The sequence below is a fragment of the Cucurbita pepo genome, chromosome 15 (assembly GCF_057944985.1).
Source record: "Cucurbita pepo subsp. pepo isolate OVF chromosome 15, ASM5794498v1, whole genome shotgun sequence".
Classification (NCBI taxonomy): domain Eukaryota; kingdom Viridiplantae; phylum Streptophyta; class Magnoliopsida; order Cucurbitales; family Cucurbitaceae; genus Cucurbita; species Cucurbita pepo.
Window position 1 is genome coordinate 11,864,513 of NC_141812.1, and position 18,611 is coordinate 11,883,123.

At 35.9% G+C, this 18,611-nt stretch overlaps 2 protein-coding genes and 1 pseudogene across 5 annotated transcripts; 1 reads left to right on the forward strand and 2 right to left on the reverse strand.

Moving 5' to 3' along the window:
• Positions 1 to 284: 284 nt before the first annotated feature.
• Positions 285 to 7,762, reverse strand: LOC111811207 (protein argonaute 16-like; annotated as a pseudogene). Its single transcript, XR_015411983.1, has 23 exons — positions 7,606 to 7,762; positions 6,663 to 6,905; positions 6,355 to 6,560; positions 6,054 to 6,275; positions 5,803 to 5,939; positions 5,611 to 5,708; positions 5,416 to 5,513; positions 5,156 to 5,321; positions 4,942 to 5,058; positions 4,756 to 4,863; positions 4,596 to 4,658; positions 4,393 to 4,506; positions 4,085 to 4,250; positions 3,751 to 3,863; positions 3,519 to 3,656; positions 3,304 to 3,434; positions 2,972 to 3,037; positions 2,812 to 2,875; positions 2,351 to 2,462; positions 2,201 to 2,274; positions 1,958 to 2,052; positions 1,829 to 1,860; positions 285 to 1,723 (listed from the first exon to the last, which is right to left on the reverse strand). The product of XR_015411983.1 is annotated as a protein argonaute 16-like (transcript).
• A 2,209-nt stretch (positions 7,763 to 9,971) lies between these two features.
• LOC111776494 (ethylene-responsive transcription factor 3) lies at positions 9,972 to 11,972 on the forward strand. Of its 3 annotated transcripts, none has more exons than XM_087117795.1 (2): positions 9,972 to 10,884; positions 11,575 to 11,972. In XM_087117795.1, exons 1-2 carry the CDS (start codon positions 10,278 to 10,280, stop codon positions 11,676 to 11,678), a joined length of 711 nt encoding a protein of 236 aa, XP_086973921.1. In that variant the 5' UTR covers positions 9,972 to 10,277; the 3' UTR covers positions 11,679 to 11,972. The 3 variants fall into 3 exon arrangements, with proteins under 3 accessions (XP_086973921.1, XP_086973922.1, XP_023511720.1); XM_087117796.1 differs by having other exon boundaries at positions 11,623 to 11,972; XM_023655952.2 differs by lacking the exon at positions 11,575 to 11,972 and having other exon boundaries at positions 9,973 to 11,199.
• Positions 11,973 to 12,519: 547 nt separating this feature from the next.
• On the reverse strand, positions 12,520 to 15,200 carry LOC111811145 (GDSL esterase/lipase At2g04570). Its single transcript, XM_023697886.2, has 3 exons — positions 14,081 to 15,200; positions 13,218 to 13,707; positions 12,520 to 13,141 (listed from the first exon to the last, which is right to left on the reverse strand). Exons 1-3 carry the CDS (start codon positions 14,453 to 14,455, stop codon positions 12,948 to 12,950), a joined length of 1,059 nt encoding a protein of 352 aa, XP_023553654.2. The 5' UTR covers positions 14,456 to 15,200; the 3' UTR covers positions 12,520 to 12,947.
• Positions 15,201 to 18,611: the final 3,411 nt, after the last annotated feature.

Below are 18,611 nucleotides of genomic sequence, written 5' to 3' on the forward strand. Positions count from 1 at the left end.
ATCTACAGAAAAATTTATGCATGATACTTTGGGTAACGTTGAACCCGAGGAAATAGATAAGAAAAGAACAAAAAAAATGTCCAATATGAAGGTGAGTATAGGCTCAAATAAATCCAAGGCCAATTAGATTTAATACTATCTTGCACAATATTAGAAAAGCCATGCCCTAATCCTAAGAAACCAAAGAAACCAATAAAAATCATAGATCATTCACCTCATAAATGCATAATTATAATTCCACAACGTAATTTCAACTTCAAGTTTAAATTCATACAAAACCCTCAAGCAAGCAAGGGAGCTTGTGGCTAGCGCCACGGCTGCACATTTTTTTTTCATTATTTTGCATTATCTCTCCCAAATTACAAATAGCATTTCGTATACTTTTACATCGAAATCGTGGCAAATAAAAAATTACCATCAACAAGCTTCTATGTAACGTTACATAGAAGCAGATGTCGACATGCACATGGATGCCTTAATGATAGAGGAAAATTATATTGGTAGCTAATGTTAGTCAAGAAACCAACAATTCACACTAAGGCTGAAACAAACTGCCCAACAGAAACTGTTGCATCAGAAATAACTTGTTACATTTAAATAAATAAACATGAGATCCTGCGTCCATTGGAGAGGAGAACGAAGTATTCTTTACAAGGGTCTAAAAACCTCTCCCTAGCTAGCGAGTTTTAAAAACCTTGAGGGGAAGCCCGAAAGAGAAAGCCCAAAGAGGACAACATATGCTAGCAGTGGGATTGGGCCGTTACAAATGGTATCATAGCCAGACACTGACCGATGTGCCAGCGAGGAGGTTGAGCTCCGAAGGGGGGTGGACAAGAGGCGGTGTGCCAGCAAGGACGCTGGCCCCAAAAGAGGGTGGATTGGATGGTCCCACATTGATTGGAAAAGGGGAGGATGTTGGGCCCCGAAGGGGGGTGGATTTAGAGATCCCACATCGATTGGGGAGGAGAACAAAGTATTATTTTATAAAAGTTAGGAAATCTCTCCCTAATAGATGCATTTTAAAACTTTGAGGGAAAGTCCAAAAAGGACAATATCTGCCGAGTCTGGCAGACTCAGACTCACTATTACAAAAAAAGAACCAAAAAATCTGCATAGCTGAATTTGTTTAATGGAATAAAAAAGGTATACATCTAATGGGGAATGAAAGGATTAGCTCGTGCATGCTTCCAGAAAAATGCTTGGCAAAGAGGTAGAATTAGGATTGATGACAGTTGTAAACTCATCATCTTCAGTAATACAGTGGGTTCAATTCAAAATGGGCCTCCCGGGAATAACAGCTAAACGTATACTATAATCAAAACAAAGGTAATAATCTAGAATAAGAAAAGAACTTGGCACTAATTTAAGTTTGGTAGGTTGCTGCTATGTACTTTTCTCTACTGACCTATCTCTTATCTCATTGTCCTACCACCGTCTAAGTTGGTTTGATATATATGTTGATCCTATGTTCCCGCCGTATCTACACAAAATATCCTAGGCCATTAAAAATTAAGCCATATATACCTGATGTAAGAAAAGATGCTGCCTCAGCAGAAAAACATAGAACCATTAACATCTTTGTGCAACCGTGGAAGTTCTGGAATCGAAAGACTCCCCGATGAAGTAATGGTTCCTCGTTCAGAAGAGGTTTCAGACAGTTCCTCAAAGTTAATAAACTGGCTCATCTGTGACGCGGCAAGATGAGCATAACATATTGGTGCGGCTGAAAAATGAAAGGAAATGAGATAACAGTTGGATCAGGAAAAGGAATTAAAGATTATGTTGTGAAAAGATTTTTCAAAGAATAAATCATGCATAACTAAATTACCAATTGAAAGTGCAGTCGTACTCCTTTGATACCTGAAGAACATATCAAGATCCGTAAACCCCACTAATAATGACTTGCAATAGGAAATCTTATGAAGAGCTGGTAAATTTAGAGGAATTGTATACTTACACATATGATAGTGAATGAATAAGATTTTAAAGATCGTCAGGAGAAAAACCTATTTCATCGAGCAGGACATGGTAGTGTGCCGGCCTTGACGTGCCCTGTAATTAATACAAGAATCAAAATTAGAGAGAATAAAACAGCAGAACTTAGCTTCGCTACTAGCTAGTACAAACCATAAAATGAGTAGAGTTTATCGAAATATTCCAATGCCAACATATTAGAATTACATATTACTAAAAGACTTACAATCATTCCCGCATGAGCACACATGTAGAAGTCGTAATTTTTTGGATGTACAACTTTTGTATCGACAACCGTTCCTACAAAGAGAGAGTATCAACACTAGAATAAGGGGAGTCTAAATGAACAAATTAAAAACCAATAATAGTAACAGACCAGGTGGAACATTTTCAGGGGCACCAGGTTGAAAAAATTTTGTGTGGTGATTTTTTTGCCCTACAATAACCGTGAACTTTGGAACATCAACCTCTCCAAGATGTTGGTAAGCCTGCACTAAAATGAACATCTCAGTATCTAGTATTAAATTGACAGCTGATCAGAGGGCAACCAATTTCATTAGATGCCCATGGTTTAAATTAAAGTTTGCCAATGCCATATAATACTAAAATTCGATCGATGTTCTTGGAAGCTTTTAACGAACTTTGTAAAAGTTTAGGTCACCAAATGAAGCACGGATCATTTTAAAAAACTGCAGCAAATTTTTCTCCATCAACCAACAAACATATGATCAGATCCAAAAACAAAAGGAAAGATGGCCAAAACTTGATTAGTTTATGAATACAGTAGACAGTGTAAGTTCAGAGTGATTAGGGAATATAATTGTAGGCATAAAGTACCTTGACTATTTGATCCAACTCAATGTTCAAAACTTGATTAAATTGGGATTCACTAACTCCGTCCCTGAGAATAAAATCAAAATCTCAAGGATGGGAGTCAAAGGAACGAAGTGGATGGACATGTGATTATAAACAAACTATTTAACCACCTCAGTCCTACCTAAAGACAATGATCTGAGTTGGCTTGCGGCCGTTGCTAGTTTTATAGAAATCTAAAAGCAATTCCCTGCATTACAGGAGACGAGCATTTAATTAGTAAAATATTTACCACTATTCCTCGAACTTGTATGATGGATATTACACAAACTCATGACTTAAAAGTACGATAAATTTAACCAACAAATTCAGGACATCATTCTGAGATTTACGAGTTAGAATTCTAAAATATTTTTAGATTGTGTAAATATAGTATGGTGCAAATGCGACAAATTTAAACAAAAAAAAACAAAAAAAAAGTCTTCCAGGTGAACAATTGTTGTAGATGAAAAATACCTAATGATACCATCATCATTGCCATCCTCCAAAGGCTTATATAGAGCATCAATCATTTCCACCTTAGGCGACTAGGTCCGTACAGCTGCCCTATACCTTAATATCAAAGGCCAGGATCTGGACCCAACAACCTACGATCCAAAAGTAAAACCAACCATCAAGTATCTTGCCAAATAAGTTAATATCACACGACATGAAACAAAAGGTATAGTTACTGCAGCAATTGATGGAACGTCCGATCGTCCAGGAGACCCATGAGACACATCCATTCCCAAGATCAACGTTGGAGTATCTTTTATTAACGGAACACAAGATGCATGCTCAATAGCCAACAATGAGGTTGTACCTCCCAGCTAAAAGAAAAGCAAAATGCATTAGCAAAAGGAACCTAACACACAAAATCATTGACTAAATCGAAACTGCTCAAGGTTTTTTTTGAACTTTTACCTTAGAATTAATCTTAAGAAGTACATTAGTTATGTACTGATCATTAATTTTAGCAGGGGAAATGCACTGTGTAACAATCCCAAAGTCGCATAGACACTTCTTCTTCCAAGGTCCTTTCACAATGTAAAGGAAGAGAAAGAATGAATTACTTAAGAAAGAACAGCCCAATTAAATGAATGAAATGAGGGCAAAAATGCAGAGTTAACGGTGCCAAAGTCACACGGACGCTTCTTCCAGGTACCTTTTTAGATGTAAAAGTCTACATAAAACATAATGCATGAATGATCAGAATCTGAAGAAAAGAATGCACAAGAAGGGGCGGGAAAATTCAGACCATAAATATTCGAATTTTTCTTTTCTGGGAGAACACAAAGAATAAAAGATGGTGCATCTGACACCTTTCCCATCATCTGTTCGAAAATATTCTCAACCCTGTCAACAGGGCTGGCCCTTCTAGAATGCTGGTCTTCCTCGATCAAGGTAATTGGTCTTTCAATATGCTGCAAATATATGCATGTAAAAGAGTCCAATTAGACAGAAATTACAATAGAAATAATTATATGGTCAAAGTATGCAGCATATGCATGCGGAAGAGAAATAGAAAAAAATTATGCAACATAATGCATGGTCTATAAAACCTACAATGCCTTCATTTCTTCCACAATTTATCAGTTCACGTGATATGTAGCTAGTATCACAGCGTGCTGAGAAATTGACCACAATCCAACGGTCAATGCGAGTGGGATTCAGAAGTGTCGGCAAAAGGAAAGAGAAAATTAGACATAATGCATGTGTTCTAATATATTCAATTTCCTCCTCAAGAACTGCATGTAGTTTAGGCTTACCTTGTTATTAAAGTTCCACCGTCCATTACGTGGAATACAATCATCACTTTTACCAACTTTCAACTGAAATCAAAATTGTAGTCATTAAGGCAGAACAAAAGATTGTTGAAACCAGTATGACTCCAAAAATCTATCTATACCAAAGCATAGGTAAATCTACCTTCGGTGATTCGAGTACACGACCCTCAACCTTTGTTAGTTGTCTCTCTATTTTCAGCCCACATTGAGCTAGCACTGGATCCTCATCATATTGATAATTTCTCAAAGCCTGCCAGATAAAATCTTTGTAAATCAATGCTTATTAACAATAAAAATTATACAATTTCAGGTTTAGAGAAAAACTTACATCAGTGAGAACTTTTATTTTCTCTTGAGGCTTCTGCCTTGATTTTTCTACCAAAGATGCTCTTTGCATTAAAGACAAAACTTTTGTGTAGCGTTGAAGTGAAACAAGTGAGCACAACTAGAACTCCCCCAAAAGAAAGAAAGTTAAACGTCTTCAAGATAAAATCATCGTGAAAAATCAATTATTAATTTTAAACATAACAATTTGTTCAAACCTCTAAAGGCAAATAAGCTGGCCGTTTAGGTTTCCCAACATCTAGACATGGCAAATAAGCAGAATATGTCAATTCAATGCCACAATGTCTGACAAAATATTCATAAACAGTAACATCAACCATCTGCCCATCAGCACTGCCATTATTCTTCAGTTTCATGGAAAAACTAGGACAAAAGTAAGATGGAAGGTCAGAATCTTTCAAGAACAAAAGGTAGCAGAAATTTTCCTTCCAAATTGTTTCGTGCAACAATGACATACAATTGTTGGTTACAAGGTTTTTCACTTAAACCAATGATTTTAAATTCCATGTTCCGATGGCTAGCCTTGACCCTCAAATTCTTTAACATTCTTTTTGCCTGTACATTAGCACAAACAAGAATGAAAGGGATGTAAGAGAGAAAAGAACTGCAGCACCCAAGTCGAAACTGAATAAGGTACTTGTCAGTTCTGTACCATCGCCCAATCAATATAACGTGGTTCCCGTACATTCTGATTGGCTATTAGGAAGTCAATCACTGGTCCAGGCTTCAGGATCATTGTGGTAGAAACATCTGTAAAATGATATAAAGGATTTTATATTGATAATGAGTGGCATATAGCATGTAAAATCTTATATCAATAAAAAACAATACATAAAAGTATTACCCATATTCAAAGATAATCCATCCTGTGCCAACCGGAAGCTAGAATGAAATCCTCGTACTCCTGTTACCCTTCCTCCAACATCAGCAAAGTACCTTGAGTCATCATGAAAGAATGACTGCCTTACCAAAAGACATCCCCTACATTATCAACGGGACTTTGTGAAGATATTAGTTGACAGACAGAAATATGTGTGTGTGTGCATGCATGTACGAATGTATGAGCTAGCTTAGAACACAGTATGACCCAGTTACCGGTTTGCTGCTTGCTGCCTCAGGATAATGTCAAGCACTCTCAATGCATCCTGACTGTGGCCATTATCCACCCCTGCTCCCTTGAGGGCAGTAAAAATGGATTTCATTGGAATTTTTGTAGCAAAGCTTAGCTCAACCTTAAAAGTCTTCGACTGAAAACTACGCTTTGACCTCTTTCCAATCCCATTCGGACTCCCACTGCCCCCAGAGCTACCAGTTTCTCTGTAACAGAAGTAACTGTAAGTTATAAATGAAAGAAAATAAGTATTTGGTTGGAATATGAAATGATACATGGACATACAGTTTTGCATATGATCCCTCTAGCACCACAGTGAACTCAAGCTTGTTTTGTGGCAGAGGACCCACGCAGTAAAGACATTTTTCTCCATCATACGCAAACCTTTTATTACCAAGTTCAGTAGAATAAGTTTGATAGAGTTTATCCATCAGTTTCCGCCCAATTTCCTTCCCTTCAACAGGCCTGTTATCCTCATAGAAAATTGAAACCTTTAAACCAAAAGCAATAATAAAAATAAATATGAAGCCCAAGGGGAGTGGCAGCAAATAAAAGGCAGGTACCAAGAAATAACTCTTTTAAAAAATACATACACTGTATTGATAGAAAATTAAATCTGGAGCATTAACAGATACACTGAAGTGGTTAGTAAGCAAAGGAATGCGTCTCCCTTTGCTTCCTACACCACGTCTACTCATGATCGTATACGTAGGAGGCATTGTTTTTTCTGGCTTCGTATCAGGAGGTACAGGTGGCGTCAGGGGCAAAGGAGAAGCTTCGCTTCTTTTCCCTTGGATGTTAGTAATGTTAATCATCTTTTAAACCAACCAGAAAACCTGGAGCAGCGAACGCACAGGGTTAACAACTTGTAGAGAACATAATGCCCTACACTAAACATACAAGTTGAGATCATCTTAAGAACTTCACAACGTTATAACGTCTCAATGTGTCTGAAACAAGTCAATAGAAATAAACAGGAGCTAAAAACAAAAACAGTCTATAACATTACAAGCCGAACAAATTTTAGTGCGTTTCAACGAAATGGAACTTGGCATCGCTAATAATTGAGCTTCATCAGTTGATACAACAACAAAATAACCAAATAATAATCCAAAACATTCAACCAGCAAAGGATATCATACACATGATCCAACAGCTCGTAAGTCCAGTTGAAAAACAATAGAACTATGCAGCTAAACATCATAGACAAGAAGAATCTAGGAACGCAAGACAATGTACTGTAACTCCACAAGCAAAAGAATGACCAAACCAAGAGAAGAAGAAGAAGAAAAGCCGTAGTCCTATATTGCATGAAAATGAAGGAAACATCCGTCGCATTCGGAAACAATGCAGCAAAACACACAGTGAAAAAACAGCTGAAAATTCTCAACTCGATCGGAACCGCCAAATACAGAGACCAACGACAAAAGAAAAGCGTCAAAACAAAGTCAAACAAAAAAAAAATGAAAAGGAAGAATGCCATACCAGTAACAGAGAAGACAGAGAAAGCAAAAATTATAAATGAAGAACAGAAACCTCAAGAAAGCGGAGCTCCGTTTAGGGTTTTGAGGGGAGAATTTTGGGGAAGAAGAAGAGCAGAATGGTTGGTCTTCTGTACTGCCTGTAGTGGCTTCAAGGTAGACGAAGCGCGCGCGAGGGAAAGGGAAACAGTCTGTTTATTTTGGAAGGAAATTTTTTTAGCCTTTTTCGATTTTATAGTTTCTCCAACGCTGTGCGATGGAGGAGGAATACGTTACTGCCACAACTAAATTATCGATTAAATCGAGTAGAAAGGTCCATATATACTTAAGTCAATTGGGCCTACGGCCCACATAAGCCCAGGTTGAAAGCCCACACCATACCTATGAAAAAATTATATCCATAAAAATATATTTTATTTATATACTCATGATTTTCAATTTAATTATCCAATTTAGATAGTCCTATTGAACAATTCATCTCTACACTTATTTCTTAATTGTGGTAAAGTAAGAGATAATTATTATTATTTGATGAAATAAATAAATAAATAAAATGTTTATTTTTTCGAAATTCAAGGGTGGGAGGGGGCACAAAAGGTTAGTGCTGCCCACTTGGAAGGCTTGGTTTAGCCTTTTTTTTTTTAGTGACGTGTCAACTGGCCATTGGAGGGCACCTTCCTAACCACTTGTTTAGGTGTCAGCCCACTAGCGACCACGTGGCCCCATCAGCAACAGATAAAAATGTATATATTAAAAATTAAAACTATATGCTAATAATTGAATTAATTTAAATTATTAACTTTTCAAAAGTAATTTTCAAAAGTAAAACGAATTAAATTCTACATTGTTACACGTAACTTAATTTAAACCATTTATTGGTACTATCTTTGAGAACTGTCTATATATCAACGTCGACTTACTTAAATACAAAATTAATAAAAGGGTTGATTTTCAAATAAAATCCCGTTAAACTTTTAAATTGATAATATATATATATATATATATATATATATATTTTGTATAAAATTTAAAATTGATATAATTAAAAGAGTAAGAATATTATTGACTTTATAAAATTAAAACAATAATCATATGATACAACTAATCTCATCATTAAAGGCAAAACATGATAGCAAACCCCACCATAGAAAAAAAAATGTATTTTCTACACATTATTTCCTAAATAAACAAATTAAATTGTTATTATCTAATATTATAATTAATAGTCAAGTTTATCATTTATTGTTTTATTTATAAGCCCAACCTTCAATAGTTATTAAGTCGTATTCAATAAATTATTAGATAATAATTGAACTATATTTATTCAAAAATAATTCACAATAATAACATACAAAACTAAATATTTTTTATAGATAATTAATAGGAATTAATGGTTTAGGTAAATACTATATTACATTAAAATATAAAAAATAATTAGCTAAAGTTGTTTATAAATACTTTTTCGCTATAATTATCATTTTTTAATATTATTTTTTTAAAATCATAATTAAACTTGGAAATTAAATAAAATATTTTCATATAATTTGACTAATTTTTTAAAAAAGATAATTATAATTGAAAGTTGGAAGGTAACGTGCATAAATTAAAATAAAAAAGAAATCAACTTTAATAATTTGATACGTTAATTATTCGACATGTATAATAGTATACGTTCAAGGTCGAAGGAGGATCAAACCCTATTAAGCATAATTATTGAACTTATAATATTAATGACTCTTAAATTATTATTGGTTATTCAAAATTTAATTTAAGTTTTATAATTTAAACATATGTCATTAATTTTATCCAGGAACTATTTTTACCCACTAGGTTATTTTGAAAATATTAATTTTAAATTCTCCAATAATAAATAAAATATATATTTAAACTTTTTAAATAACAAAATCCAATAAAAACTAGGTTTAATATTAATAACATTCTCATAAAATTTAAATATTTTACGTAGCAAATTCATCCTTAAAATCAGTTATAAACGCTAAATATTCTCAGTAGTTAAAAAAGCAGAGCAAGGTAAGTTGTATTGTAACCATATTTTGATTTGACAAAAAAAGAGGTCAACCCGAACTAAATTCTTGGATTTTAAAAAATTTAACTTAATCTAAACGGAAAAAATAAAATCTAACCTTACTCAACTTTTACGGTTTTGAATTGAATGAACGGAATTAATTAAATTTTTTTACCATCATTTTAATTCTATTAATTTTAATAATATAATGTATGATTAAATTCAGTTTCTACTTATTATTATTATTTAATATATATTTTTTTTTAATTACTATTTAAAATGAATATCGATAGTTAAAGAGCTATGATCGGATGAGAGGGGGGAAAAGGAACGGTGGAGGGCATTCTGGTACTTTCCGGAATTACTTCGTGTAGCTCTTATCCAAAATAAATGATAATAATAATAAACCAAAGCAAGAAAACGGACCCAAGCGAATCTCGCAGAGCAGAGAGGAGGAGGAAGAAGAAGTAGGAAGACTGAATCGGGAAACCGTTAGAGGAAAGAGCAAGAGATCTCTCTCACAGAGATGGAGCGCCGGCAGCGGCGGTAACAGTTCTTTCAGTGGAGGTGGTAGCTTAAATGATCAAGAACCTGCGAAGACTACTCTGCATTTTGTCTACTATCTTCGAAAACCTCTTGCAACATCCTCTTGATTTGGTTTCCTTTTTACCTAAACATTCCGTCCTCTTCATTATTCATCCATGCGGCGAGGCAGAGATATGGATCCGTTGATGGCGGCAGAAACAGTCCAAGAACCTGATAAAGAAGTGCGATTCAGAGGCGTCAGGAAGCGTCCATGGGGACGATACGCCGCCGAGATTAGAGATCCCTGGAAGAAGACTCGAGTTTGGCTCGGCACTTTCGATACGGCGGAGGATGCTGCCAGAGCTTACGATGAGGCTGCTCTCTCTCTCCGGGGACCGAAGGCGAAAACGAACTTCCCGTTGCATCCATCTACTATCTCTGTTCATCAGAAAATTCCGTTCTCGCAGGAGTTTCATGATTCCGCCGGACTCTGCAAGATTAGTGACATTCCAGTCAATAGACCTACATCGAGTAGCCTGAGTTCCACCGTGGAGTCTTTTAGCGGGCCGCGGGTTTCGATTCCAGCTCCATCGGTTCCGAAAATCTGCCGGCAGTCCCTGCCGCTGGTCTCGCCCGACGATTGCCATAGCGACTGTGATTCGTCGTCCTCGGTTGTTGATGATAGTGAGGAATATGCTCACACGTCGTCAATTCGCAGAGTTTTGCCGTTCGATCTGAATCTACCTCCTCCACTGCCGCCGCTGCACGACGTCGATTTATCCGGTGATGATCTTCATGCTACTGCCCTGTGCTTTTGATAATATTCTGCTTCTCAATTACAAGACCAAATGGTTCATTCTTCTCCCACGCCCTTCCGTTATCTATCTAATTTTCCTATCGATTGAGCAGAACTTTAATGGAAACTGTCTCAACATGCTTATTGAATGAGAAAAATTTGCTTCTCTACTTGTTAATTTCATAGTTCATGGTGTAGATTAGCAGCTGAATTTTACCCACACAAGACCTCTGAATCTTGGCTGTATCTCTTTGTTGTTAGAGAAAAGGGAAGAAATCCATGGATATTGCAAGGGTTCTGTACGTTAATGTCTCCAATCCCATTCATCTTGTTCTGAATGTGCATCTCACTTCACCATGTTCAATCAATTCAAAGGAAACAATAGCGTGATTCAGTCTTCACTGTATTAGCATTAGGATTCATGTTCATCTCTATTTGGGAATTTTACAGAAATCAAGTTTCTCTCAAACCAAACCCCCTTGGATTCTCTTGTTCTATGACATTTCTATAGTTCCCTCATCTTTCTCTCTCACCTGATTTTTCTCCATGGGGTTATTGCTTCTCGTACACATAATTATGATATTCGTAGTCAACTTTTTTCATTTTTCTGCAAATGTTAGCTGCATTAGTTCATCATTTCATATTCAATCTTCACCATAAATCATATGCCATATTAGGCATGCTACCACTGATGGAACTGGATTCAAATACTCACAACTTTTCAGATTTCTTGAAAAAAGTATATCAGAATTCAGAAGCAAGCTGGTTTAGTGGATTTTGAGTCCAATTCAATCTGTTCTACAGATGGGGTTGCTCAGAGCTAAAGCCGCCCAAAAAGCAGGAGAATATGGTACTTTAGCTTATCGTGTTTTTGTTCACCTTTTGAATTTGGGTTGGAAAATTATTCCATGTTGACTGTTTTTTTAGCGTTTAGATTTTAGTTTCTTCCCATTCTAAAAATTGCTTCTTAATTCCTCATCTTATCAATTCTGTTTTGGAAGGATTATGGTCCTTCATGACCAAAGTCTAGATGGATTCATGATTATGCTTAGAAATTTATTTGACTATTTTAGAATCGTTTCCATGATCACTTTTTCTTATAATAAATAATATACTTCCGCTTCTGAAATTCAAAATTCAAATTGGGTCATATTGCCTTTTATAAAGGAAGCATCTAGGGGAACAAGTTATTATCTCTTAATATCATTATCCTTTTTAGCTAAAGAAAATATGATTTAATTAATTAATTAATTAATTAATTATTATTATTATCATCATCATCATCTCTTTTAATTAGGTTGGTTGGTTTGTAATTAAAATAGAATATTAGGTAGGTTTAAACATTTAAATCATAATTGACATATATTTCTTTCTTTGCCAACTTATCAACTTTCTTCTATTGCTTTGTGCTAGTTTTGGTTAATTGTCGTCTTTTATAGTAATTTAATAATGTATTTTAATTATAGAGATAATTAAACAAAATTGTGTGCGAAAAAATGTGTTTAATTTTAAATAATTTTTATACATTAAAAAAAAAGCGTGGTGGTGTTCTATATATTATCACTTATTTTTTAAAATATTTATTTTAATTTATCCTATGGAATAGAGTTTTGAATTTGAACTTTTTAATTAATACTAATATAAATTAGTTGAGTTATAATATTGGATTCATAGGATAAGCAAATCCAATCAAGTTCTTGGCCTAGCTTCTATATATATTTAACTTTATACTAATATATAACATATAGTACAAGCTTATTCTATTTGATACATAGAACTATGGTAGAAAGGAAAGTCCATACTATGCTAGAGGGGTGGTCATGAGAATAACAAAATGTTTTGAAAATTTATTCAAACAATAGAATTATTTTGTTAAACGATAGACAACATATCTTGAAAAGACGTATTTGATTGAAGCTTAATATATCATGTAAATTATGGATCAAATACGACTTTTCAAAAGAAAATTTTCTACCGTTTGAACAAATTCATTCTTTTGTGTGAACAAGTTTCAAAACCTCCAAAATTTTAAATTTGATCAACGGAGTAATTAAAGAAATTGTGAAAGTACGTTCTTGACCACATACCCAGAGACGATTTGGTTGGTTTTTTGAGTTGGATGAAATGAGTCCCAAAATATGTACTTGTTTGCATCTGTGCAAGTGAATAAGCTGTTCCGATTGCAAGCATAGCCCATCTCAAATATCCCCGTTGCACAGCATGCCGTCGATGTCACATCAAAACCTATAATGAAGAAAGAAAACTTCATAATTTAGAAACAAACCATTTTTTTCATAGCCTATCAATTTAAGTTTATTACCGTAAAGAGAGGGCTTTTTGATCGCTTGCAACAGAACGTAATATGGGTTTGAAAACACCAACTCGATGTCGGGAAGGTCCTTGTTGAGTTTCACAGTCAAAGCCTCGAGTTTCTTGTTGAAGTCCACAGCCAGATTGTTGTAACTCTCCATACAGTCATTGCTTCCAAAAACGTTTCTTGTTCTTTCCAACGGCAAGCACCCCATCGGCGGTAGCCCGCCGAGGGAGATTTTCCGAGCGCCGAGGCCGTGGAGCTTCTCAATAAACCCACCCGCGATTCCGATGAGAAAATCCTGGTACTGTTGAATGTTGTATTGGGATGAACGGCCTGGCATTGTGTAGTAATTCTCCAAGAAATCATTGGTTCCTAAGCTCATCACATATAGAGCTTCTTTCATTGTTTCGTTTGCTGTGGCTGAGCCTTGATATGCTATCAGCTTTGCTTGATACTCCTTGTAGTACTCAAGTTGCTTCCATAATGGTATCACTGACTGCATTTTTCAAAAACTACCATATATCATTAATCTTTAAGAAGCAATATTGTATTTTTAAATTTAATTCAGACAAATATCTTAGTCACCATCACATCCTGTTACACGGCTTTTCACAAATATTGTAATCACGACTCTCCACAATGTTATGATATTGTCCACTTTGAGCATAAGCTCTCATGGCTTTGCTTTGGGCTTCCCCAAAAGGTCTCATACCAATAGAAATAGTATTCCCCACTTATAAACTCATGATCATTCCCTAAATTAACCAATGTGGGACTCTCCCAATAATCCTCAACAAGTACTACATAGCAATATTTAAAAAGAACAAAAATATTAAAAAGAACAAAAATATCATCGAATCCAAAATTACCAAAACGTCAGAAGTGGCATTGTCGTAGCCAGTTCCAGCAGAAGCAAAAGTGACACCAGAGGCAAAATCCGAGATGTTATAAGCAGGATCCAAGTAAGCGGGCACCGTCGGCTTCAGCCCGAAAGCCTCAGAAATGAAGTCGGTCGGAATTCTCCCATTGGAAAATCTTCCGGTTGCCTTCCCACCAACAAAATCCCGACCATACGGTAAGAAGTTGCTTCTTGCAATAGTCGGAATAAAGTTGTTATTTCCAGCATCAACCGATGAGTCACCGAAGACGATGACCGCCGAGACCTTTGCTTCGGTTATCGTCCTCGGAGACGAAAGGAGGAGGGAGACAATAAGAAGAAGACATAAGAAAGCCATGTGAGTCATAACTTTGGTTGTGATTTTTGGTGGATCAAAAAGCAGGGTGTTGTTGAAAGAGAAGAAGAGAGCTATGGGGTGAATAAATATTGTTGTTGGGTTTGGAGGGGAAATAAATGAGAGATTGAACTCAAACTATTAAGTGTGGAGAAGTTGTTGGGGGAAGTTTTAATTTTTTGCTAACAAACATTAAATGGATACCATACTCAACCTAACCACGGCTCGGTTCGGTTCCTCGTTACACTATAAGTTAAGCTTATAAATTAGGGTTTTCAAATAGTTAACATTGGAAGTTCGGAAAAGTTTAAAGCTAAAATCTAGACGAGAATTATGCGAGGATAACCATTCCAGTAAATGAAGTTTACTTGATGATGTTAAGGGCCTCTACAACGACAATAATAAACTTAAATCAAGTGTCCTTTTTCATATCTCCGACAAAAAAGACGACAATCTTGAATTTTATGGACAAAAAATCTTTTTTTGTTCCTAATTTTTATTGTTGTACTAAAGTGGGTGAGTCATTATTAACTTTAAATCATAAGATTCATCGATTCACTTTACATTTCAACTGTTGATGTAGTTGAATAGTCATATGGACGTTCTTATATACACTGCAGAATGATGCTACAAACATTGTTTTTTTCGACAAAAACAATTATTTTGTTACCTAAATTTTTATGGTCAATTAGTTGGCTCGTGACATTAATTGCAACACGTAATTAAATTAAAACATTTTTTTTAAAGCGTTGAAATTAAAACTGATAAAGAGAGATCACAAAAAAAAAAAAAAAAAAAAAAAAAAAAAAAAAAAAAAAAAATTGTAGGAAAATGAGGCCCAAAAAAAGGATGATTTAATGAAGTAGGCACATTTTAACTCTCTTCCCAACTACCTCAGGCTCAGACGACACGTCGTAATGAACAAAAGAGGAAATGTGGGGAGTTAATTTATTGATGTGGTTGGATTGGAACCGCCCATGAAAACGACAATATCATGAGTGTCGGATGTGAACAGAAAAGGAGGTGGAGATGGGCTTCCTTTATTACACCCTCTTTATACCACATACTATACTATATATTCATTTATATTTTATATAAAAAATAAAAAATTATTGTATTTACGTATACATAAATATTTTAAAAAATAAGATTAAAATACATTTTTATTAATTTATTAATAAATAAATTTGGTAAATGGGCCTTGGGGAATATCCCGTAGGGGACCATTGGGCCTGGATATTCCCCAACGTTTAGGGCAGGGGGCCTTTGCAGAGGGATCGTAGCTTTTATTATTGGCCTACAATTTACGGCCATTTAATTTAATGAGTGTACTATTATTCAATTTATTTTGGAATATTTTAAAAACTCAATTAAATGCAAATATTTTCGTGAATTTTTATAAAAATAGCGATTTAGTCCTCATATTTTTAAAATTTATAACAATTCTAAAGTCGAAAAGAATATGTAGTGCATTGTGAGTAGAACTTACGACGATGTTGGGGTGGAGGCGAAATCAGGTATGAAGCTAGGCGGAGCTCGGCCATGAGAGAACCTTCCGGTGGGTCGTCGGGCGGGGAAGTCACGTGCATAGGGCTTAGAGTCGACAATAAGGGGTGGAAGGTTAGAGCTCCAACTTTGGCTGCCAATGTGAAGATTGAGAAGAAGAATAAGTAAGGAGATCTAAGAGAGAAAGGCATGCATTTTGGTGGGAATTTAATGAACATTTCGATGGGGTTGGTCCAACAAATCTTCTTCCAAAATTAAAACAAATACTACCTTTATATTACTTTTGAATCTAAATAGTCAAATGTGGTCGGGATGAGATTATATTTTTGTCTTTGTCTTCGGTCCAGTCCCACTCAAATCTCTAACCCCCATGGGGTTGGAAGGGATTTTCTACATGTTAGTTAAATGGGGTTGGGATAAGATTATATTTCTGCCTCCGTCCTCATACGGTCTCCACTCAAATCTGAAAGAGATTTCTCCCCATTAACTAAATGGGGTTGGAACGAGATATATTTCTTGTCTCCATCCTCATCCTATCTCCACTCAGATCTGAAAGAGATTTCTCCACGTTAGCTAAATGGAGTTAGAACGATATTATATTTCTCATCTCCGTCCTCATCCTATCTCCACTCAGATCTGAAAGAGATTTCTCCACGTTAGCTAAATGGAGTTAGAACGATATTATATTTCTCGTCTCCGTCCTCATCCTATCTCCACTCAAATATGAAAGAGATTTCTCCTCGTTAGCTAAATGGGGTTGGGACGAGATTATATTTCTTGTCTTCGTCCTCATCCTATCTCCACTCAAAACTAAAAAGAGATTTCTTTTCTCGTCCCAGTCCCCGTCCTCATCCTATCTCCACTCAAATCTGAAAGAGATGTCTCCCCATGAGCTAAATGGGGTTGGAACGAGATTATATTTCTCGTCCTTGTCCTTGTCCTCATCCCATCTCCACTCAAATCTCTCACTCATAAAACTAGAAGAGATCTATCCATGTCAGCTAAATGGGTCGGGATGAGATTATATTTCTCTCTCCATAGAGTTCACTCAAATCTCCGACTCACTCATAGAGTTCACTCAAATCTCCGACTCACTCATAGAGTTCACTCAAATCTCCGACTCACTCATAGAGTTCACTCAAATCTCCGACTCACTCATAGAGTTCACTCAAATCTCCGACTCACTCATAGAGTTCACTCAAATCTCCGACTCACTCATAGAGTTCACTCAAATCTCCGACTCACTCATAGAGTTCACTCAAATCTCCGACTCACTCATAGAGTTCACTCAAATCTCCGACTCACTCATAGAGTTCACTCAAATCTCCGACTCACTCATAGAGTTCACTCAAATCTCCGACTCACTCATAGAGTTCACTCAAATCTCCGACTCACTCATAGAGTTCACTCAAATCTCCGACTCACTCATAGAGTTCACTCAAATCTCCGACTCACTCATAGAGTTCTCGCGTTAGCTCAATCGAGGAGCCCCCGATGAGATTATATTTTTGTCTCCGGCCTCAGCCCGACCACCCCCACTCAAATCTCCATTCCAGGTTCCTCCAATAATGTAGGAAAGGAGTTACCTAAAAAACAAACTGTACCTAAAAAAGAGAGTAAATGAGTCGAATTTTAAGGCTAAAGACCACTTCTTAAACACACCCATAATAGCAAATCAATGAAATAAGAGAAATTAGAAGAAAAAAATAAAAGAAAGAAGAGTTTATAAATCTCATCTCCTATTTGAAATCCCCATCTTAAAACCCATCTTAAAATAAAAGAAAAAAAATGATGATGGGAATTTCGAAAGGGCTGTCATTTATGTGCTTCATTTCCTTACTATTCCTCAAACTCGCCCACGCCGATCCCCACCACTTTGGCATCCACGCCATCGGCCACGCCGTCGAACCATTCTGTCCGGGCGGCTACTCCGACAGAGGGGACCACTGCAACCACATCGGCCGCATCACCTCCGTGAACTACGGCGAGGATGACGACGACGACGATTTTGACGACACGTACAAAGTATTGGGCAAGCTTTCGATGGCGATGTCGGTGTCGGAGTCCACGGAGGACGCTGAAAAAGAGGCGGTGGGTTTAGAGCTTGAGAACCTTTCACCTGAAGAACAGTTATCCAATAAAGTCACTGTCTTGGGGCATTGATTTATTATTGTTTAAACTTTATTAATTATTTTCATAATTACCTTCCTTTTTATTTACTTTTATTTACTTTTAATGCATGTATGATTTATTATTGGTACAAAGCTTGCAACTTTACTTTATGACCGTATTATTTGGAGTCACCCATATAAATCTTTGTTTTTTTTACAAGAAAATAAAAGTCCTTATTAAATTTTTATTCTATCTCGACTATGTTTTTAGATAGATACTTTCAGCCGTTATCGTTCCTACCTAGCATTTATCCTAAACCCTTATAAAAATGGAAGCTTTAGACCAATGAAAAACAGTCCCAAACATGGTGCAACAAAAGTAGGGAAGGCGTGCAAAGCTTTAGGGGAAAAAGACGACATTGTGTGTATGGCTGCAAATGAAAGAACAATCTCAGAAACCAAACCAGAGAACAGAACAGAGCATAAACGAACAAAACAGAACAGCACAGAGTTGAGTTGAGCTGAACTGAACTTAGAGTTGCAAAAGAAAT